We start from the raw sequence: 23,348 nt of genomic DNA on the forward strand, positions 1-23,348 counted from the left end.
GAGATTTTTTAAAGATGGCTCTGTGACATAAAAAATCTCAGTAATAGCAATAGGTGTATTGTCTCTTTTATCATTTTTTTTGTCTTTTATCTTTTTTTCTGTGTTGGTTAGGCACTAAGAATGGGACACATACAGCAGAGGAGTCATTTCCACCAGTTAGGAAAAGGAAAGAGCCGTTTCCCACCTGGCGTACCTGCCGCGTCTCATCCACCTCTCCCACTCCACGGCGTTCCCAACCAGCCAAGAACAGACGGCGGGGGGAGCCTCTTATTGGATTGGATCCCACCCAGCAGTGACTTATGCGCTCAACCTATATGTCACAGATGGTAGGATTTCAGTGTGGTTGATATAGGAAATCCTCTCAGGGGTATTGATCTGTCTAAGATCTGCTCCCTCTGCCTGATCTCCGCAGGACGTGAACATCCGCCGCGACCTGCAGGGGAGAGGAGATGCTGAAATCGCAGCCCCTCCCTTGTGTGTGTGCGTGTTGGTGTTTTTTTTATGCGTGTGACGGTATTATTATTATTTTTCAAAAAGCTAAAAGTAAGAAGTTGCACAATCCTGTTTTTAATAGAACAATTTCATTTACTCCTACAAGCTTTGTAAAGGTCCCAGACTGTGCAGATGTAGCTGGTGATCTGTAAACAAACTTTCTGTCTTGCAATTATGGTAGTGATGTCATAAAGGGCGCTGATACCTCAGAGATAACTCTTTCAGGGTTAGTGACAAGAGTCCCGGTCACTTGGCTCGAAACTTTGAGACCTTCTTGTTCTTAAATGCTTTATCAGTTTTAGTAAGAGGCTGCAAACAGAGGGCTAACAATGGCAGAAGTGTATCTGTGCATGGCCCAAAGTGGACCAGCTTATCAGTATCATGTTTCTCTATTTTTCCCTTGCTAATGCATGTGATTACATACATGTAATAGACTGTAGTGCCAGAAGGGGGCGACAATTCCCTGAGTTTTCACACCAAGCCAAATATGAGGCTTCAAACAAAGGGATAACTGTGCTGTTTTCTGGAAATAATGTATGGAATTTTTGCAAATAAGTAACCAGCCAAGGCTGCTGTGCCACTGGATGAACAATCACGGTCTGAAAACAGGTGGAGTCTTGAAATGAAACGATTCTGTACTCGCCTGTCCGTCCATGTCCGCCTCTCGCCCTCAGATGGGTTTAATCTGTGGTAAGACAGTCACGTTCTGATGTGTCGGCTGCCGTGTCAACGTTGGTGGAGAGCGACCAGCCGCCTCCACAGCTATCCTTCATTACTGCCGCTGCGGGAGACAGCCAGAGCTCACTGTGTGGTGACCCCTGCTGGAGGGAGCCGCCTTGTCGCACACATACATAACCTGTGCCGGCTGAGAGATGACTGGTTGGAGGGAAATGTGCCACCATTAAAGCGAGGGCTTGTATTTGCAGAGCCGTGTTTACGATGCACAGATGTGCAAAACTAGTGTTTGTTAAAAAAAAATGTTTACAAATATGATGTTTGGGACTTTTAAGGGGCGACATGCAATATTAGTTCACCACTAAATGTCATGATGCAACTGGTTCCCACCGAGTACAACACATGTTTTTCCTGAAGCTGGCATTTCCATCCTCCCCTCCACACACACATAAACACACTCACACAAGCATCATCAAGCATCTTATGTTAGCATTTTTATTGTCATTTCAGATGGGATTTTGCTCCAGATAATTTCCTAGTTCAGTATGATCCAAACTAGGTGTAAATGGTCTGAGATTTCGGTTGTTGCTATCTTGAAAAAAAAAAAAAAAAAAAAACTACTGGGTTACTGTGTTATTGCTGCAGGTCTGCTAACTACATCACAAGTAAGATAATGTCTGAGTTTATGGCCATCAGGGACTTGAAATAAAGATGTTATAAAATGCACAGTGGATGTCTTCTTCTATTACATGCATTTAAATGTTTACAGTGATTCAGAAACCCCCAAGAATACAAACAGATTTGATGAAGATTATCAATGCCTTTTGTTAATGGTGGGGAAACATTCGGACTCACTCATGATACATGATTCATAATGCTTTGGTTTGACCATCGTTTCAAAAGTCAAGAGGGATAAAATACCAAAGCTTCCCCCACTTCTTATTAGTCATCTGTTTTTTTTTGTAGGGCACAATTTGGATCAGCAGAGGGCGCCAGAGATAATTATATCTAATATACCACTGCCGTCAAGAAGAATGCTTAGTCAGCTGACTCGTTCCCCTCTCGCTCAAAAAGGAGGGACAGAGAGTCCGTTAGGAAACATTAAAAATCAATTCGATGTTCTCGTAGTACTGTATAGTATTCCACTTTTAAAAAGCAATCCAATAAATCCACAGTTTTGTTAAAAATGTATATCGTCTGATAGTTGAGATGGAGGAGTATTTTTATTGCCTTTAATGATCTAAAATTAAAACTCTATCCAATGAATTATTGTTTTGTTTTGTTTTGAGTTGCCTTAAGTGTAATCTTTCACATTGTCAAAAAACAAAACAAAACCCAAACACACAACAGAATAGCAGTCAAACTGATAATGGCTTTTACTTCTGAAGAGATAGTCTTGAAAAAAAGAATCAGAAAGCAGTGAAGGGGATGAAAACTGCAGCGCTCTCTGCTCTGATGTAACAGCACCACTGTATTCTCCTCAATTTATGAGGTATCATGGTGGGTAATAAAGCGGAAAGGTCACGGGGGGATGTGTTTTTATCCGCTCTAAACCAATAGGTCAGGTTTCCACTTTCCACGCCACGACTCTGTGACGGCAGCTGGTGCCCTTTTGGTTAAAACAATACATTCACCTTGACCACTCATACATTCTAACACCAATTCCCCGTCTTATTGGCAATGTCACGCCAAGGGTCGGGGGGGATATTGCAGAATGGATTTACCGCAAGGTTTCACCTACAGGCCCACATATGACATAAGCAGTGTGTAATGTAAGCCATACATTATGAATCCAATTTGCTTTGGCTGACACTGCGCGTGGTGTGAGAGCAAATAAGATGCAGCAGGTCGAGGCGCATCCTTGTGAGACCACTAGATGGCGGCATACATGTGAATATAGAGACGAGCTTAAATTATTTTTTATTTTCTTTTTCTTTTTTCCCCCTTTCATTTCCAGGGATATTATGTAGCGCAGTGGAGTTTGAAACCCAACCAGTTCGAGCATACAAACGAAGCCTGAAGGGGGCGATACGTGAGTGTTTTCCTTCTGCCGTTTCCCAAACCTGGATAAATGGGAGGATTGTGTCAGGAAGGCCAACTCCCCAACTAAACAACCAAATCCCTTTGCCCTGGTCAGTCCTGAAGGGAGCAGTTGAAACGATTTGTTTTCTCAAAAATAATTTGAATAACTTATTTACAGTATAGTTGAAGCCATCAAGTTTCCCGTCTTTTTTTTTTTTTTTATAAAGGTTTCATGTTTAACCCAGATACACTTAAGATCTTTTCAGCTCTGACTCCAGCCTTGTAATGTTAGCTGTCCACAAAACTCTAGACTCCAAAAAAAAACAAAAAAAACAGAAAACAATATCACTATAGCCTTCTGTTTACAGCCCCCTGTGAAATGATGGTGGGTGGCTGCTTGTCTCCTCTCCACTTGAGTCGAGTCTGAATGGATCCTGAAGGCCTGTTTTGACTGGATAGGTCAGCTGCAGCCTCCTGCGGCAGCACAAGATGTTTGCCGTCTGATTGGTGGAGCATCAACTACACGTCCAACCTACTCAATCAACAATCACCTGCCGGACTAGCTCAGTTTGTGGAAGGCAGCTGACTCCCTGTGCAGTGTGCCTCTACTTTAACTCTTTGATGAAGTTGAGTGAGACATTAGATTGTTGTAATTGACTTAACTTTAACTTGAGACTTTTGACGAGGATGCACTTTTAGAGACAATTGAATTAGAAGTGCAGCACAATTGTACCTAGATTTGTATTCTCAAGAGTAAATAGTGTGGCCTTTGTTTTTAAATTTGAATTACTCAGCTGCAAGCCTAGCGGTCGTTTAGTTTGGTTTTAGTCTTGACAGAATGAACCTCCTAGAATAATTCATCAATTTCAGCCTTGTTACTTCTCTTTAGCCGGCGTGCTAACATGGATCTCCCACATGCCTGGATTCAAAATCAAGGTTTGAACAACCCAAAGAGTGAGACCAACACTTTACTGGAAGTTGTCTTCACAAGCTAGAACGGTAGCTATAGAGATAACAATGTAATGTCATCACAGGCATTTTAATAAATATTCGTCAACCAGCCTAAATCAGTCACAGCACGTGAACACCAGATGATCTAAGAAATTTCCAAGACAGATGTGGCTTTTGCCTCAAGGACAAAATGTATCCTTTTTTTTGCACACAAAGCAGGACAGTTGCTACCGTGGCTTGGTGTGAAGTGCTGATTTGACAAAGGCACAGATAGTGTGTATCTATCTGCCCTGTGATCTGTCTGCCCTGTGGTGTTTTCTCTTGGAAAATTCCACAGAACAGACACAGACATCTGCAGCTTTGTGCAATACAATTCAGCAAACTGAATTATTTTCTATTATTGGGACTCATTTTTCTGCCAGAATTCTGTTCCTAGATTGCAACCAAGGGGGCCACGACAGTGCTGCATGATCATTCTATCTTAAAGAATTATCTCAACAGAGATATCCCAGTGACATAACTGAATGCAGACCCAGGTCAGCCAGGGGACGATGAGGTGACTTTTACAGCTGTTTAAGGTTCAGGCTCAGTGTTGAAGTGGATGCAGATACAGTTGAAAGACGGCATCTTGTTTTATTTCAGTTGATTTGTCCGGAGTAGTTGGTTCTAAAAGTTGGAATATCAGACATCATCTACCAATCCAAAGTAACTTCTGTTACTCTTTATTTTTTGGACATTTTGCAACATGCAACCCTCTCTGAAGCAAGTGCCAGTGAGTCCAGTGTTGCATGTCTGTGTTTGCTCCATGTCTGTGTTTGCTCACTGCCAGGTAGTCCTTATCCATGAAAAGGGTCAATCAGCTGGTGCCAAATGAGCTAACTTTAGCTCGGCCAGTTGCCAGATGAATAAATAGCTCCTAATATTAATGACCTGACAGTGTATCACAGTGATAGATAAAGGCTCATGATTATGCAACAAATTACACATTGTGTAACTGCTGTCTGGAAGTCGGCTCTGCATAATCAATTGAAGCTGATAGCCAAGTGATAACTAATTTTTAATTGAACTGGTGGGCTGCAAGATGACTCATTTGTAACACATGTGTTGTGTTTCTCTTTGTTGATGCATGATAAGCATGCTGTGTATCTGTATAAAAGTCCTCATCTGAAATTATTACTCAAGGTTGGCGCTGTTGAATCAAAAAAATGAAAGTAATGGTGTCTTGTACAATGTTATCTTTCAAGATAATAGGTGGCTTCCTTTCAGTTTACACAACCGTCTGACCTTGTAATTAACCAACGCTCTATGACAGGCCATCAGGGAGATGAGCTCTCGGGGTCTCTGTCGTTACAGCACAACAACAGTAAACAAGCGTGTCATTGGCTTTGCATTGCAAAAATGATGTCAATTTATCACATCATACGAACTAAATATGCCTGGTGAATGGGAAACATTAAGGGTCCCTCAGGTGTTCCATCCTATCCCTGTTGGGGTGGATGCAAGGTTTTTGGACAAGACGGCAGTTCCTCACAGCATCAACACAGAGAGAAACGACAAACATCCACACTCACATTGACAACTACAGTCGATGTAGAGTTGCTAATCATCTTATTGTTGCATCTCCTTTGACTGTACCCAGAGAGGAGCCACACGGACAGGCTCCACTGGGAGAATATGTAAAACAGTTTCAGTTTCAATCCAGCTTTATCTGTATGGCACCATATTGTAACAAATTTATCTGATTTACATGCAAAGCAAGTCTAGAACAGCATCTCTTTTAGCCAATTCCTCTCGCCGAGGTCAAGCAGTGAGGGATGGCGGTGGCAAGTAAAAACTGCCCTTTAAAAATGCAGAAACCTAGAGCAGCAGACCCCGACTCTCAAAATAAGGGTTGGAGGTCATCCACTGAAACCAGAAAACGAGTGGGAGGGGTGAGCGAGAGCAGATATGTGGGAGTAAGGAAGAGCGGAAACAATGACAGTGCAATAAGGACCAGAAGCTACAGATACTATTGCACATCGTGGGGATACTTTCAAATGAGGTTGTGTTGGTTGCTGCAGACACAGATCCAGGGTCTACAGCTCCTGACAGGAGGACCTGCAAAGATGATGGAGAAGTAAAGCTCCAGCAGAGAGTTATGAATTAGTAACAGGCAAAAAGAGCTTTTCTCTCTTCTGATGGAGGAAGAGTGAGAAGCTCAGAGGATGACGGGGGGGAAGTCACGACAGGCTTGGCCTATAGCAGCTTAACTAAGCGTTGGCTGAGCCATCTGTAACTAAGTTATTATTATTATTATTATTATCATTATTATTATTATTATTATTATTATTATTATTATTATTATTATTATTATTATTATTATTATTATTATCCATCCATCCATTTTCTATTACTGCTAGAAGTCGCCAGTTCATCACAGGGGCACCATCGAGACAAAGACAAACAACCATTCGCCCTCACGCAAACACCTACGGACAATTCACCTCACATGCATGTTTTTGTGGGAAGTATGGGAAGAAGATGGAGAACCCGGAGAGAACCCACGCAGACACAGGGAGAACATGCACACAGAAAGGCCACAGGCCCGGAATCGAACCCACAACCTTGTTGCTGTAAGGCAGCAGCCGAACCACCACACTAACCAGTTATTATTATTATTATTATTATTATTATTATTGTTATTATTATTATTAGTAGTAGTGGTAGCATATTGTTATTTTTTCCATTGTTAAATACGCTACTACTACGACAACTACTACTATTACTACTACTACTACTACTACTACTACTACTACTACTAATGATAAGTAACTATAAAAAAGAACGTGATAATGTTTTTACGTGAATGATTTTTGGATCCTGGGCCTAAGCCCTCGGGCACTAGGACCCAGAGCACACTCTCTTTGAGGAAGAGGGCGTAGGCTCGCTCTGGCGGAGGAGGATGAACGACTCCCGTCCGGCGAACTGCCCGCTCACATCGGCGTCGCCGAGCTCCCTGACGGCACCGCGAGCGATGCGAGAGCGGCTGCGCAGCCACACCGACTAATTCCGAGACCCCCTCCCCAAAACCCCAGACACCCAGCCGCCGAGTAACGCCAAATCCCTGCTCGAAACCGTTCCGCCGTCAGACGAACCCCCTGTCGCCACCGCCACCGCCGCCACCACCACCACCACCGCCACCGCCGCCAGCACCAACCATGTCGGTGCTAGCCCTGCAAGAGTACGAGTTCGAGCGGCAGTTCAACGAGGATGAAGCCATCCGATGGATGCAGGAGAACTGGTAAGGTTACAATCCGACCGGCTCCACAGCAGCATTCTCAACAGACACTCCCTCACCCATGGTCGTACGAGAATAGCGGCGCAGTGTGTACGTGCCGACCCGGAGGCTGCATCGCTAACACATGCACCGAGCAGCCTTTCTCACAGGGATTAAAACCCTCGCCGCTTCCCGTTATATCAGCTTCCGCGGAGGCAAACCGCTGCCCGCGCTACCGTGGAAATAACAACATATACCATAAATGTATGGACACAAACACCCGTCCTGCTGCGGTCGCTGTATTTGATCGCACAATGCGTTTCTGTCTCTGTCTCCCCCCACACCCCCCACCATCTTTTAACCCTCCGGATTTGTCCTTGATTTCCTGTGATTCATCCTTCCGGCATCAGTTACCGAGATACGATTGCTAAGGTCATCCGTGCCTCATCCGTTTAGAGAGCCCTCGGCCTAATGGCACAGGGGGCCGAAGCCTGTTCTCGCTGGTTGTTCTGGCCAGTTCAACTGTGCCAGACTCACCGCCGCTCCCACCTCCGCACAGGTGGTCCCTCGGTCCCCCCCCCCAGGTCAGCTCAGGCTCGTTTGCGCTCGTTTCGAAGAACATATGTTGATGAATTATGCAGGAAAAGCGCTCAAATCACCATGTGGGGAGTTGGGCACGTCTCGTTATTTTGAGTGTGTCTGAAGCAAATGATGCCTTCTTTGCTAAACGTGTTTGTGAACAAATTTACCAACTGCACATATCGGGCTTAAACAAAATAATAACGTGCTGTTTTCATCAGAAACAAGGACTGAATCCACACATTAAACCGACTGGAAGTGTTTTTTTTTTTTTTTTGTTTATTTGCTTTAATACATCAAATGTGTTCAGTCCGTCCACGTATTACACTTACTGAACCGGTTGATGTTTTGCTCATCCATTGCAAACTTCAGTTACCCCAAACACCAAACGGATTGCGGCATTTGCCATTGAAAGGTCAGAAAAACAGATGAGTTACTCAACTCACTAGTGACAAACCTTTGAAACTTGACTGTCAGTCCACATGTACAGCATTATTTTGGGGGGTGGAATGTACGTTGTTTTAAAAAAGAATAACTCTTGCATTGTTGTTTACTGGTCATATGGGTTTCTGTATGCATAGCGAGGATGTTTATCCTCCATGTTTGTGCAGTAGCCCAGAAGATGCTCAGGAGTTTTGTTATTTTCACCCTGAAATCACAGCTGGAATGTACACAACGCCAAGATTTAAGTGGACCATGAGAGAGAAATGAGATTAACGCTAACGTTGTTTACAGTACGCTTTCTTATCATTAGATGCTGCTATTTTTTTCTCCACACAGGCCCTTAAGTAAACTGCCGTGGGAGCAAAAGACAAACTGACCTGTGACCTGTATAAAACACAGAGGTGGATTGCATCTTGTTTGCCAAAGGAGGTGTCTGCCGGCTAAAACTTTACACCGATATCTCATTGGCGCTGCGGGGGATTAAGTAAATATTGCTTTGCGAATGTCTGTGCTGTGATGCGTTCACCGTATATGTAGGTCGCGTGCTGCTGCGGTTTAGCCACTCGATCTGTTAAAGTCACTGGCGGGTCACTGTTGTCCGGGTCCGTGCCAGCTCGAGTAGGACGAGATAGAATGAGTCGTTTGTGAAGTTAACGCCCGGCCTTTGTTGAGTATTCAGCAGCAGGAGCTTTGTTCAAAAATGAAGAGGTAGGCTGGAGGTATTTGGTGCCCTTTCGTAACATTTTGTCTCCATGATTTCTGTAGAAAAGAGTCACGTTCTTACAGATTTAGACCAAAAATGTGAGCTGAGCCTCCGCGCTGAAGCTTGCGTGTGTAAGAGTGAAATAGAGAGAGATAGAGGGCGAAAGGCAAAGCATGGTAGCAGTGTGTAGGAGCTGTCCTCACCCTGGTACTGACAGCTGACCAATAACGTTCATCTTCTGATGTCTGCTGACAGAGCGCCGTCCAATCACAGAGCGGCTGATCTGTGCTGACTTCCCTCTGATGCTGCCGCTGCCGCTGCTGCTGCTCTTGCAGGGGAGGATGTCGGGCCGGCCAAATGCACAGCTGATAGAAGCAGCAGCCGCAGAAAATGGGATTTGATGGGCTGTTTGTTAGCATCTAGTCAGCAGCTGACTGAGCGTGACATGTTTTTTTTTGTTTTTTTTCTCCCCCTCGGGTCGAGGCCGAGGGGTGGAGTGGAAAAGAGAAGGAAATAGAAGGTGACAGGTGATAGTGATTTGAAGTGTCTAAATAAAAAGTCAAGGAAGAGGTTGAGTTGCCATTTAGCAGGCTGCTGAGACGGCTGCTTCCTCATAATGTACACACTCCTTTTATTAATTACCTTCTATTTCCATCCAGACCTTTAACCCGCATCCTCGTTTAAGAATTTCCTCTATGATCGAAAACTAAACAATCTTACATTAGGTCATTTTCAGATGGCGACATCATATTCAGAAGTCACATTCAAGTCAAGGTCCTATTCAGCAGCTTCTTAAAAGGGCTTTTGTATCGCAAGGCAGCGCAATTTTATTTCATTTCAGCACTCGACAAGCCGCCACTGCCACCGTGTTCAAGTGGGACAAAGTTCATTTATGCTCACACCTCATTTCGCTGCCACCGTAGTGGGCTCCCCACCTCGCACCACGGCCCATAAAGGTGCACTGACACACTGCCAGAATTGCGACACACTTGTAAATATGTGTCGACATTAAGTAATAGCATTTTTTTTCTCCCTTTTTCCCGGAGTTGCCGTTAGTGGAGGTCCTTGTCTGATATGAAATTGCTGAGGGCAGCTGGTTATGTCTGAAGGCAATAATTCTGCTGAAGATATATCCCAAATAATCACCGGCCTGTTGTGATTGTGTGTTATGCTGGGTGGCATAACCATTTGGTAGTCAGCTTATCACTCAGTATAAAAAGCGTAAGGCTGCAGTGGCAGCTGTGCTTTGTACCTGATGTGTGATTAAAACTACGACTGACTTCCAACTTTGTTTCCTCATTGGAACACGAACATGACAGGGTACCAGGAGTAAATGGTTGAGGACGACATGGAGTTGAAACCGCCGCTAAGCCTGAAACTAACGGGGAATGTCGACAGAAACTGGCGCACCTTCAGACAGCAGTTCCACCTGCATGTCGCAGCTTTGGCACTTGAGACCAAGCCGGAGGCAAGGAAGGTAGCGCTGCTGCTAACGATCGCAGGGCCACATGCCATAGAAGTATTTAACACGTTCGTGTTTGACAATTCCGGAGATGATGAGAAGTCGGAGGCGGTGCTTAGTAAATTTGATGCCCGCTGTTCTCCGAAGGAGAACGAGACGTACGAGAGGTACGTGTTTCGGACTCGTACACAGCGGCAACATCAGCCCTTTGATAGCTTCCTAACGGATTTACGGCTGAAAGCGCCGTCATGTATCTTTGAGCAGCCCTCAAAGGAACTTTATGCAAAGACAAACTCCTCAGCTATAGAAAAGGGTATCTTTTTAAAACAGACAGAAGACAGTTCCCTGAAATTGCGTCTATGTTTCTCTCGCTCGTTCTGTTCACCCTGAATTTTAGTCTCTGCCTTCAGGATGAAGGATGCAAAGCTGCGAGGGAAGCGTGCACGTCCTTTGCCTCTGAAGATTGAATTTGATTCTGAGTCACTTTGAATGAATGAGACTGTCGAAGGTTCGGACGAGCCTGTGAGATCACCCAATGGCAAGCTGTACCCTGGCATGGTTTAGCAAGAGTTGTGCACTGTAGACTGCTGTTGTGGCTAAAAGATTTCCGTGGACGTCGACTCAGTTTTTTGCTGTGCCATGATATAATAAATGGCATTAGTGCAGTTTTAAACACTAATGAGCATGTGGAAAATGCATCAGCAGCAAACGGGATAAGAGATAACAGAATAAGTTGCATTTTGCTGAGTCGGTAGAGTACCTACTCTACTAATCCCCTTTAGTTCCAAGTTCTATTGTGAAGGTGGTCTAGCAACAATATTGGAAATCAGCATCAACATCATGCAAAATGCAGCAACACATACACGTACACAGACTGACAAAAGCAGGGGGGCCATGTCCCTTTAACACGGTTGCACGTATACATTTTCTTGCAACGTGCATCTTTGAAGATTACATGCATCGCTCAGACAGGACGACAGTGTTGGTACTTAATTATGTTATGTGCCGGGGTAGGAAACTGATTCAAGTTGCAGAGATTCCATACATACCCTTTAGGGAGTAGTTCTGCACTTTTCCTCACCTTGCTGAATCACTGCTCTCTCTCTCTCACACACACACACACACACACACACACACACACACACACACACACATTGCCTCTCTTCATTATCTTGCGACCTGCTTGGAATCTTTGGAGTTTTTTAATCTCTCGGGCGCCGTTGGACGGCGTCTCCCGGGATCTTCGCATGGATCTCAGGCGGGTTCATTCGTCCACAGCGAGGCGTTCCGAGTCTGTTTGCTTGCTGCGTGTGGTTACGCTACACTTTGCTTCGTACGACTGAATAACAGCAAATGCGTTATTTGCCAAGATAAACCATGCATATTTCATTTATAGCCCATATTGTTTACTTTCCAGTCGTTCTGTTTTGATAATCTTCCACTACTGTTTCCTGTTTCACTTCTGCAATGTCTCTCCGTCAGCCAAGACATTTTCGGCCTTGCTGCTGAATAAAAAGGCAAGGCAGCTTTATTTATTTATATAGCACATTTCATACACAAGGCACCCCAATGTGCTTTACGTGATTAAAAGTTCAAACATTTAGGCAAAATTCAGAGAAAAAAAGACAGATTAAAATGCATAAATAGAGCAGTAATAAAGGATAATAGAAATAAAAAGATAATAAAATATAATAAGATGAACAAAAACACTCAATTGTAAGCATAAGGAGAGCTAAATGCTGCTTCGCCATGTTTAGTTTGAACTCTGGGCTCCACTGTCTGACATCAGTCTGCAGAGTCCTACTGGGTTTATATTCCATTAGCGGTTCATTTATGTTTTCTGGACCTAAACCATTCAAGTCAATCCTATAGCTGACTTGGGAGACTGTGTGAGTCTTCTGAACTGGAGTGGTTTTCTCTGTTGTCTTTGTTCTGGTAAGAACCTGAGCTGCAACATTCTGAAGTTTTAAGTTGTTGTTTTTGCCCAACGCTTCAAATGTCCCCACTGCTTTGTCACTGCTTTGTCACCTGCGGAGACAAACAGCTGCCAATCATTTTTGAAACTGCAATGGGCTTAAAATGTCTTCTTGTCCTGTGATTTATGGATTATTGGTTGTTAATAGCTCATTAGGCGTAATTAGATTCCTTCATTTGTTCCGCTGATTAGAGGACTCAGAATCAGCTCTTTTGTTTGCTTTGTACTGGAGAATATTGAGCTCCAGATTCTTGGAAAGTTACTTTGTCATTGATCTGCAGATAACGCCAGGGCTCTGCTTGTTTCTGCCATGTTATTGACACATGCATAATTCTTGCTTCGGCAGAACTGCGTTTCTTGGCAGAAATATGTGCTCTCGTTTCCCCCTGTGAAGTTTTCTAAATCGTAAGCAAGCTTAGTCACGCTACATCACTTTGCCATCATTACATATTCCATTTGCCTTATGCACTTTAGAGAGACTTTGCCTGGAGGATGTGATGAAGTCCTTTGAATCATTTTAAAACATTATTTGCCATCGATTGACACTTTCCAGGCTGATACTTTCATTTATTTATTTACAATACGTTGACTTCAGGCAAGGATTTGTGCTTATTTTGCCGTTTGCCGTGACGCCGATGTCAAATTTGTGGTAAGCCTGGTCGAGAACAGCGGCCACACGTGACGCTGATGGGACGCGACCGTGCAGACCCAGAGGCACCTCAGACTTGATGTTTCCGCGGGCTGCTCCCCCTCTCGTGCCGGTCGGGGTCAGGCGGCGGGATGAAGATGCGGCCTGGCTTTTCCAGGGATCGGGGTCTGCTCGGAGCGTGCGCCGTGCTCCGGTTCTTCCAACTATCTGATTTCATCAGGCTGTCAAGGAAAAGCCGGGTTGCTTTGATAGAGGGGAATATAATAATACAGCAAAGCTGTTGCCTTGTCCGCGGCCTATACTGCTCCACTCGCATGTCGAAGCCTCTCTTTGCAGATTATCCCACATCACCTCTCACCCATTGCAATAGCGTCTTTTCCGGGGCGGCGGTTAATTACATTACATCTGCTGCAGCTCCAGGACTTCTGCTTGACCTGCACGCTTCCCATTATGGGCTGCACGACATGAGGAAAACATGCAATATGGGAATGCTGAACGCTGAATGTTGCACTGGTGATGTGACGCAATAAACATAATACGGCTTAACATAACAATAACGTTTTAGAAAAACAGTGCTAATGTCGTTGCCGATGGTACAGACCTTGGAGAATGACTATGCAGAAATGAAGGGAATCAGCATTTCCAGTCTAGTTTTTTATGAGAGACAGAGTTCTTCAGTTAACATCCCATTGGTAAAATCTGATCTCATTAAAAGAAAACCGTCTCACCACATGTGATATATCGACTCGGAATGGATCGCCGTCGAGTTTGCTGTATTGAACACAACTTATTGCAGTTTATGTAACATGTAAATTATGCATCGACGTTGTGTCGCATTCAGATACGTCGTGCAGCCTCGTTTTTCCACTATTGGTTTTTGTCATCCGTTATGGGGGAAACTGTATTGGAAGATGAGTGATTAGATGTGCAACAGTCACGCAGCGGCTGGTGGTGAAACCTGCTCTCTGCTCTGCTGACTCGTGAGAGGTTCTTATCTTCGGTAAATGTGGCTCGAGATCTTCCCGGAGCACTGAAGCGGCTGAAGAATAATATTTCCAGAATCAACGATCAACCTCTCCGTCGACGTGCAGCAACAGAGATGGACCTGAGAAACTCAATCCGAGAAGGACACAATTATTTCAAAACCTAAAACTACATCACTCACAATAGGTGCCGCGGGTGGCTGCGTTGCTAACGTGGTGACGTGTGGTTGCCCACGTAATGGCAGCTTGTAGCCTCAGTTTTACTCGCAGCGCATCCTGCTAGTCTCATCGAGTGGCTACTGCGCTACACATCCTGCATCTCTGTTGTTATCGATACAGTCGGCTGAACACACCCCGCGCCAATCGGGGCGGACTGTCGGTGTTCACACGTTCATTATGCATACGCGGCGTCGCGAGACCGCAAACACGAGGCTGCAAGTCAGACGGCGGCGTGCTCTGGGACTCCGGCTTATTGGCCGAGGCGTGCAGACTCATCCTCAGACTGCCAACTCAGGATTACGTAATGGGTGAAATCTCCTGGATCCAGCTAATACAGATCCAGGTTCCCCCGGCAGGTTGTCCCGCAGCTTTACACAACACTGACAGTTGGCGAGGGAGGGAGGGAGGAAAGGAGGAGTGTGTAGAAACAACATCCCTATTAGAGTGTGTGTTGTTCAGCGGAACTAAATAGGATAGATAGATAGATAGATAGAAACTTAATAAATGATGTGGAAGCCATTTGTTTGGTATTCTTGTTCACTAATTTTAAGTAATATTTATCTTTGATTATATTATTAGATGTTTGTTTCATTTGGAGTTCTTTCGTGTTTGTTTGTTTGTTTGTTTAGTTCAACTATTTCCCAGTTTAGTGTTTTGTTTATGTAGTTATTGTTTTATTTGTTTTGCTTTGTTCATTTGGCTATGGCCACCACTGGTTATATAAGTAGAAAGGTAGGTGTAGTACCAGAATGCACCTGAATGGGCCTATGTTACTAGGATTCCTTTGCTGCTGCTTTGTTTGCTTGTTTTTCGAATAGAAAAATTAGCTATGAAAACCCATCAAACATTGAATCTATTCTGCCTGCCTAAGTTACAAGTTCATTTTGCAAAGTGGCTTTTTGATTTCCTTTAAGGTTATATGTTTTGACAAATGGCCACTACACATTATTTAGTAAATTGATAGAACCACACACAAGGTCAATAAATATATATAATAAGACAAAAGATATCTGAAAAAAAAAGAGTTAGCAAAAATTTAAATATGAAATAATAAGAAATAAAAAAAAGGAGTACCTTGGTTGAGTACCTTGTGTATACCCATAAGTTCCAATTCGTGTTGTCAATGTGGTCTAGAAACAATATTGGAAATCAGAAAACACCATTTCAGGCTTCAATAGACCGCATTCATTTCGGAAGAGCTGTCAAAAAGTCAAACTGGGACAGCATCCACCACCTCGCTCGGAGGGGACATGCCAGAGATGCCTTAACTAGTTCAGCAAGCAGCTGGTGCGTTTTTTACCTGGCTGCACGCTGACGTATTTTATTGCTGATTGCCAATATTTTGCGGCACTCTCAGCAGTAAATGAGAAAGGCGGACATCTGTCGCCATAGGAAGCAACAAGGCTGCCGACTCTGTGACTAGCCCGTGCTTCTCCTCCCGAAGGTCCTCAGGAGGTGCTGTAGATTTCCACCTGCACCCCCCCTCCCCCCAACCCACTTTCACAGAGAGCCAGCCCTCTTGCCTCACCTGTTTCTTTATCTTTGCATCAGTTTTGTTACAGCAGTAGTTTGTGTTTATGCAATGTTTACATGTTAAACACATGGGGGGGAGGGATAGAAATCATGTTCCATTTTTTAGGTTCCACGTTGGGCCATGGGAAAAAAAACCCTCAAGTGTTAACTGTGTTCACAGCAATAAAACAGTAGAATGGCCTCCCACCAGAACTCACAACAACAGTCAACTTTCATGAGCTTTCTCGCTTAATACAGCGTTGGATAGTCACACAGCAATGCTGCACACATCAGTAGTCACACCTGTAGTCATTGTGTGTGTGAGTGTGTGTAAACTACGGATACAAATGATCAATTAATTCATTAATCGTTAGTTGATTGACCTTATCGATCGATTAACGATTAATTGACAAGTGGCGATTTTTCCTGGGAACCTAAATTTCACAATGAAAAACTATAACTCATCACTTTTTCAAAAAAAATCCTGTATATTTATGGACTACGGGTAGAAACAAGCGACTTGGCTAGAACCTTGCACAGTCCATCTCTCCCCATTGTGTTGGGTTCATGTTCATTGTACCTTGTACCTGTATTTAAAAACAAAGTTACTCGCTGACTCGCTTAAGTAAAATCCAAAGAATGACAGTGAGACAGACAACAGGCCGCGAGAGCACAGCTTTATGTTCTGATCACGCCTCAGGAATTCTCACGCGCTTCGTGCCAAAGGAAGTAAATGTTACGAATGTATGACTTCATTTCAAAATGCTCTCAATCACCCGCGGGGACACGAGACAACGCTGTTAATTCACACCAAAGTGTTTAAGAGGTTCCTCTCGCCGCAGTTATTTCTTCAGCGTGTCCTTGAGCGCCCCCCCCCCCCCCCCCCCCCCAAAACCGCCCACCTTTCTGCTTTGACAGGAGGTTAATCCGTCTTCTAAATATGCTGGAGTAGGTCATCTCAACCTATAGATGCTCTATTTGCACATTATGGCAATGAAAAAAAGTGTCCTTGTCATGCCACTGTCCATTAGCAGGACACAGGAGTCATCGTGGACGCTGGTCTTCAGTCTTAGTTGTCCTGATGTTAGATCTCACGTCAAATATACCTGCAGCCACGCTTAACTGTGCGCAAAAAGCAAATTATACATAGCTGCACTGGAAAATAAGAAAAATATTTATGTTTTGTGCAGACGGGCTTTCATTTTCCGTTGCCTGCGCAGCAAAATAGGACTATAATCCTATTATAGTCCTATTTTGTGTGTAATAGTTGAAGAAAAAGCGACATTGAGTGGTAACATTTTAGATTGCAGCGCTAACCCTCTCATCCTCCCTCTGCTGAGCTGTAGCGGAATAAAATTTATTAGCATCCTAATAAAAGAGTCCAACAAAAATTAGTTGTTTTCGTTTGTAACTTTATAATGACAACGCCGGGAGGTGGGGCGCGGCCAAGTATGCACTTCCGCTTACATGGGAGAGGTGAGCAGAGCAGGCGGTCGTTAATCGACAAAGATTGAATTCTGTTACAATCTTAGCAACAGAATTCTATCTGTTGCAAAGATTGCATTCTTTGCAACATTTCTCACGTCCTCAACGCATCGCATTCCTCGCGGACGGATTCCTCACGTCTGTGAGGAATGCGATGCGAAGTGTCGAAACCACCTGTTTTGATTTGTACTGTTTTCACTTGTTTACTTCTTATGATTTTTGCTGATTGGAACACGAAAAACACTTGAAATGACCAAGTGCCAAACAGGGCCACGCTCCGCGCCGACTAGTGGTGTGAAGGCTGTATGGCTTTTGCTGCGTTGAGCCTGTGAGTCTGCGCCCAGGGCAAAGGAAGTTGCAGACAACTCGATTGCTCTACACGCTTGTGGATCTGCCACGGCAGAAGCGTAGCAAAAGCCACGTGTGTAAAGACAGCGAATTGAGGACTCGCACCGGAGTTGTGAGGGGTGACAGACATTTACCAATTTGTATCTCACACATGCAGATTTGAATACGCACACACAGATCTTGATTACATGCACAAGTGTCAATTTGCGCACACTGATTTGAGATACGCATTTGCAAATATTCGCATACGCACACACAGATTTCAGATATGTGTTTGCAAATAGTTTTGCTACAATAATACCCCCATACTTTTATCTATCTACTAACTTCTATCTATATTCTGATACATAAATAAGAACCGTTCTATGAGTTGATCAACCAAATTACTTTTATTTTGCTGCAATTATACACTTTTATTAATGTATTTATGGGCAGTGTATTAAGCTTTTGCCGACATAAAGTGGAGTCCTTGCAAAATATTACACACTGGACCTTAAGCTAAAATGCTTTGTGGTTGGCTAAGCTGCAACCTCAAGCATTGTTAATAGAAAGCGCTCTCCAATTGGCTTAACAGTTTGCTCTGCTAAATAGAGAAAGAAGAACTGTGAAGATTAAAAACAAATGGTGCGATGAGCATGGCCAGTTTCTGAGTCACTGGACACGGAAGACGTGAGATGTCGTGGCCTTCTGGATGTTTCCGGACGGCGGTGGCCTAAACAAGCTCGGCCCAAAGTAAACACAGTCGGCGTCTCAGCATCGCCGTTTAAGAAAATGTCAGCGATCTGCCGCCCACGTGCATTCCGGACGTCCAGGGCGACCCACGCGCATGGACACGCACACACACATACACACTCTGAGAAAAATAGATGCAATGTGCACACACACACACACACACACACACACACACACACACACACACAATAGTTTGACTACTGTATGTCATCTTACGCGATTCATTGGATGATCATTAGACACACGGTGCTCGTTGCAACTCTGTCGAAGCATCATTTCAGTTCATCGCTGACCTTTGACCTTCAGAGCAATGCATTGCAGGGGCAAAGCTGAAATGCTTGTGTCTTCTCCAACCCCACCCTGTGTGTGGTCACTGTGCGTTGCATTGTTCCCCCCCCCCCCTCTCGTCTGTTGGTGGTTGAGGAGTGTCGTAACAAGGAGTGATGTCACCCTGCAGGCCAACCATGTTGGTATTTTGTGCAGCTGTCTATATTTTTCTTTTCTTTTTGTTTTTTTTTTTTACTTTGACCTCTCCATGCTGTCCTTTGTTTCCAACGTGGGTGGGTGGGTGGGGTGGGGGGTTCAATACTTAGTAGGGCCTGCTTGCAACAACGGAGGACGTCGCCTTTCCCCGTGTTGTTGCAGGATGCAATTCAGTCCATTATGTGTGGCAGCCTCCTCCGTCCATCCGCTCCTCTTTCCTGGCTCCATCAACCTTTTTATTTTTAATAATGGACCTCGCCGCAACGGCTGGTTAGACTACCGCCTTCTCCCAGGAAGGAAATGTGTTTCTCAGCGCAATGCTTTGGTGGGCTTTCTTTTGAAATAGTGGCGCGGCTGCATCTGCTTATGGGTTTGTTACCTTGCTTTTGTGCACAAACTGTCAGCAGCTTCAGCTGTGCTGTAGCAGTACAGAACAACCTTAAAACGAGTCCGTCTTGCTCTTCTGACTCCTGACTGCATTTCTTAACAAGAGATCGCAATGAAGTGAGATGGCTCACTCCACTGGAGAAAAAAACACGTCTGGCGACAATTGTCGGCAATGAAATTCATTGTCGACTATTTTCATCATCGATTTATGTCAACAACGTCGACAAATCGTTGCAGCCCTAGAGGAAGGGTGACTTTTTGTCTTTTCATCTCCACGTGATCACCTGCTGCATTATCTCCATCCACCCATCCATCTATTTCATGCCACCATTTATAGATAGATAGATTAGATAGATAGATAGATAAATACTTTATTCATTTCCCGTAGGAGAAATTCAGGTGTCCAGTAGCAAGAGAAACACACAACAACACACAGCCACCAGAAACATAGTTCTAAAAATTAAAAATAATTAAAAATTCTAAAAACATTACTTACTAACTTACTTACTTTAATAGTGATAAAGTGCACATGTTAAGTTTAGACACATCTGTTGTACAGCCTTATAGCCGAAGGAACAAATGATCTCTTAAAACGCTCCGTTCGACAACGTAGTGAGAGGAGCCTGTTGGTACGGCTACTCCTCTGAGCTGCCACAGTGTCATGGAGCGGATGTCTGGAGTTGCCCATGATGCCCAGCATGAGAGTTCTCATTCTTCTCTCAAGCACAGCTCCTACAGACTCCACACTTCTCCTTCCTGATCAGCTTGTCCAACCGGTTATTGTCTCTCGAAGTCAGGCCGCCGCCCCAACAAACAATCCCAAATAAAACAGCACGAGCCGCTACAGACTGGTAAAAAAAATGTGTCCTTACGCAGCCCTCGCCTGTACTTCCCTATCCTTCCTATAGGGTTGCTGGAGGTTATTGTGACCATCCTGCCCGTCTATGGCAGGGGAATGTGTGCTGTACTCTAGTTAATCTCCCAGGTTCATTGCAGGACTGACTGCATTCCAGCCTCTGTAATTGATTTTATACAGACATTTTATTTTGATTAATGGTTCTTTTTTGTACTTTAAGTACACGTGGCAGGACTTCATAGTGATTAGGTTCTGACTGTAAGACTGAATTATCCCAGGGATAATCATTTCAGGGTCGCATCCTCATGTGTAGCCTTTTAAAGTCTGTAGAAACAGTGTTAATGTAATGGGCTTAACTCTCTGTGACAGTTTAAATCCTCACTGCCCCTCTGTGTGTCCATGTCCAGTGTTTCTTTGTTCTCTTTTCTGGCCCAAACGGCTCTAGTTTTTTAGGCAGCGTGCCCGAATCTTCTGTCGGTGCGCTCAGCATCCAGTTTGTCAAGTCAGGCCACCTGTGCCTTAAAACTGTGCTGAGGACTGTAAAACGCTCTGGGCCATACCAGGTGGAGCTTCACCAAATGTCCTCCACTTCACTTGCCGCAGCAGTCGCTGTCCTGTAACGAGGCGGTTCTGTCATGTGGACATCAAAGTGTAGCCGAGACAGAGCTGAATTTAAGCTCTGAGCGCCATCTGACTGATTTGATGGTGACATTTGAAGCTGGACTCCGAGCACAAAGACGTCACTTTGAGCAAACTTTCATGAACTTACTTTGAGAGACCAAACATCTCTTGTCTTGCACGTTTCTGTTCACAGGAAGAAGTCCTTCCTGTTCTCTGCACTCTACGCTGCCTGCATCCTCGGTGGGCGCCATGTCATGAAGCAGAGGGAGAAGTTTGAGCTGCGGAAGCCGCTGGTGCTGTGGTCGCTCACGCTCGCTGTATTTAGGTGAGTATACTAGTGGGCCTAGTAGTTGTGCCTCTCTAACTTTACCTCGTAATCAGTGCAGGCAACAATTTATATCTGCTTTAGCAGTGATAATTGATTTATCTAATCTAGTTTCCTGTCTTATATACTGGGCTATGCCTATAGTTAAGGTCTTTGAATATAATGAAAGAATGAATGAATGAATGAACGAATCCTTCTGATGTGAAACTACAAAGAAGATATAGGCAACTGTGAAGAAATTATAGAATGTGTAGAATACAAAAAACACTCTTTACATTTTTATCAGTCCCTCTGGAAAATAATCTCTAATACTTGAGCAGATGAATAAAAGCAACTATTAGGACTAAAAATGGGGCTTAGTTTAATCTATGTGCCATGTACTACATGTTTTCTTATCAACTTTCCCTTTTTTTCTCTCCTGTAGTATATTTGGTGCTGTTCGGACTGGGAGTTACATGACTTACATTCTGATGACAAAAGGGCTTAAGCAGTCAGTTTGTGACCAGAGCTTTTACAATGGGCCTGTCAGCAAGTTCTGGGCGTACGCCTTTGTGCTCAGTAAAGCACCAGAACTGGGTAAGTCAAGGACTTTTCTTTACACAATATCTCTGACTTTCTGTTTTCATGAATCAACCCTTGCTCCCCGAAGTTAACGGTAGACACATATATTTTATGTCTTATTTCCATCATCCCTGTCTGCTTATTTATTTAAATTTTATTTTTGCTATGTTTATCTTTCATATTTTTTTGTATCTCCCTGTCGTGTCAACAGGCGACACTCTCTTCATCGTTTTGAGGAAACAGAAGCTGATTTTCCTCCACTGGTACCACCACATCACCGTGCTGCTCTACTCCTGGTACTCCTACAAAGACATGGTGGCAGGCGGCGGGTGGTTCATGACCATGAACTACTTGGTCCACGCCGTCATGTACTCTTACTACGCTTTGCGGGCGGCACGCTTCAAGCTGTCGCGCAAGTTTGCCATGTTCATCACGCTGACGCAGATCACCCAGATGCTGATGGGCTGCGTGGTCAACTACCTGGTATACTCGTGGATGCAGCAGGGCCAGGAGTGTCCGTCTCACATGCAGAACATTGTGTGGTCCTCCCTCATGTACCTCAGCTACTTTGTGCTCTTTGTCCAGTTCTTCATGGAAGCCTACTTCAGCAAGGCCAAGTTGTCGGCTGTGGCCGCCGCCGCCAAGAAGAGCGAGTAAAATGCGTGCCGTCAGTACGGGAAGAAGGGAGACAAAGGATAATAAGGAGATGAAATTGGAAAACAGGGACTTGTAAAAAAGAGATGAGGGGTTGGGAAAGAGCCGTTTCAGTGGAGGGTGGATGGATGATGATGATGTGCCATCAAAGACCAGGGATGCGAGGGATGGGTGGGGTTCGCCTGGCGGGGAGGGGCGGGTGAGAAGACGGTCGGTGTTTTGTGGTCGAGCATTTACAGTTAATGTGCAGATCTAAAACTCCTCACACGGAGACGGAGTCTCTGTTATGGGAATACCGGGAACGCAGAGCTGCCATCAGAAAGCCATCGCGGGTTGTGTGTCCGAAGCCTAATGGCCTCTTTTTAAGTTCAGTGTGAATAGTCTTCAAACCAAAATAGAACAAAAGGACAAAAATCCATAGATTGAAACAAATACGTCTGCCACAAACATGTGTTTACTTGATATTTGAATAAAAAAAAGGAATATTAATCTGTACATATAAGGATGGATGGAGTGTCGCTAACTTGACCATCTGAGTATGTTTTTCTTTATTGTCTGTCTGTTGTCGGTGTTGTTTTCTTTTTGTTCCATTAAGGATAGTTTTTCAAAGAAGCTCCAGAGACCCGTTGGTTGTGCGTTGGCCGATGGGGTGAGCGGCACTGTATCGTCTGTCTAACATTGCAAAAACGTGATGTTTTCTCAGGACATTGGTTATCTCTTCACACAACTTGCATATCAAGTCAAAGTAAATGTGGTTCAACATCGGCAGACTGAAATTTGTTTGCCGTGGCCTCACGGTTAATAAAGGTCTGGATGAAGCTGATGGACAGATCGACCCAGATCACCACACTGCTAGTGAATATGATGGGAAACTGATGCTAACAGTGCCCTGCTTCACCGCCTGTTATTACTTTGAAGGAGAAGGTGACTACATTTTGGGGAGGGGGGGGGGTAAAAAACAACTTTCTATTCAT

General features: G+C 44.3%; 1 protein-coding gene across 1 annotated transcript; it reads left to right on the forward strand.

Moving 5' to 3' along the window:
• The first annotated feature begins 7,080 nt into the window (after positions 1-7,080).
• On the forward strand, positions 7,081-23,322 carry elovl6 (ELOVL fatty acid elongase 6). Its single transcript, XM_076012369.1, has 4 exons — positions 7,081-7,420; positions 21,028-21,159; positions 21,584-21,735; positions 21,932-23,322. The coding sequence occupies exons 1-4, from the start codon at positions 7,338-7,340 to the stop codon at positions 22,375-22,377; spliced, it is 813 nt and encodes a 270-aa protein (XP_075868484.1). The 5' UTR covers positions 7,081-7,337; the 3' UTR covers positions 22,378-23,322.
• Positions 23,323-23,348: the final 26 nt, after the last annotated feature.

This window comes from Nelusetta ayraudi, unplaced genomic scaffold (genome assembly GCF_046127955.1).
Source record: "Nelusetta ayraudi isolate G7.1 ecotype Tasmania unplaced genomic scaffold, CSIRO-AGI_Nayr_v1 ptg000005l, whole genome shotgun sequence".
Classification (NCBI taxonomy): Eukaryota; Metazoa; Chordata; class Actinopteri; order Tetraodontiformes; family Monacanthidae; genus Nelusetta; species Nelusetta ayraudi.

Excerpts from the sequence above, each read along its gene's own strand:
- elovl6 (XM_076012369.1), top strand. The coding sequence starts at position 7,338 with ATGTCGGTGCTAGCCCTGCAAGAGTACGAGTTCGAGCGGCAGTTCAAC. Across the intron at positions 7,421-21,027 it reads CGATGGATGCAGGAGAACTG|GAAGAAGTCCTTCCTGTTCT; the intron begins GTAAGGTTACAA and ends TTCTGTTCACAG. Across the intron at positions 21,736-21,931 it reads CAGTAAAGCACCAGAACTGG|GCGACACTCTCTTCATCGTT; the intron begins GTAAGTCAAGGA and ends TCGTGTCAACAG.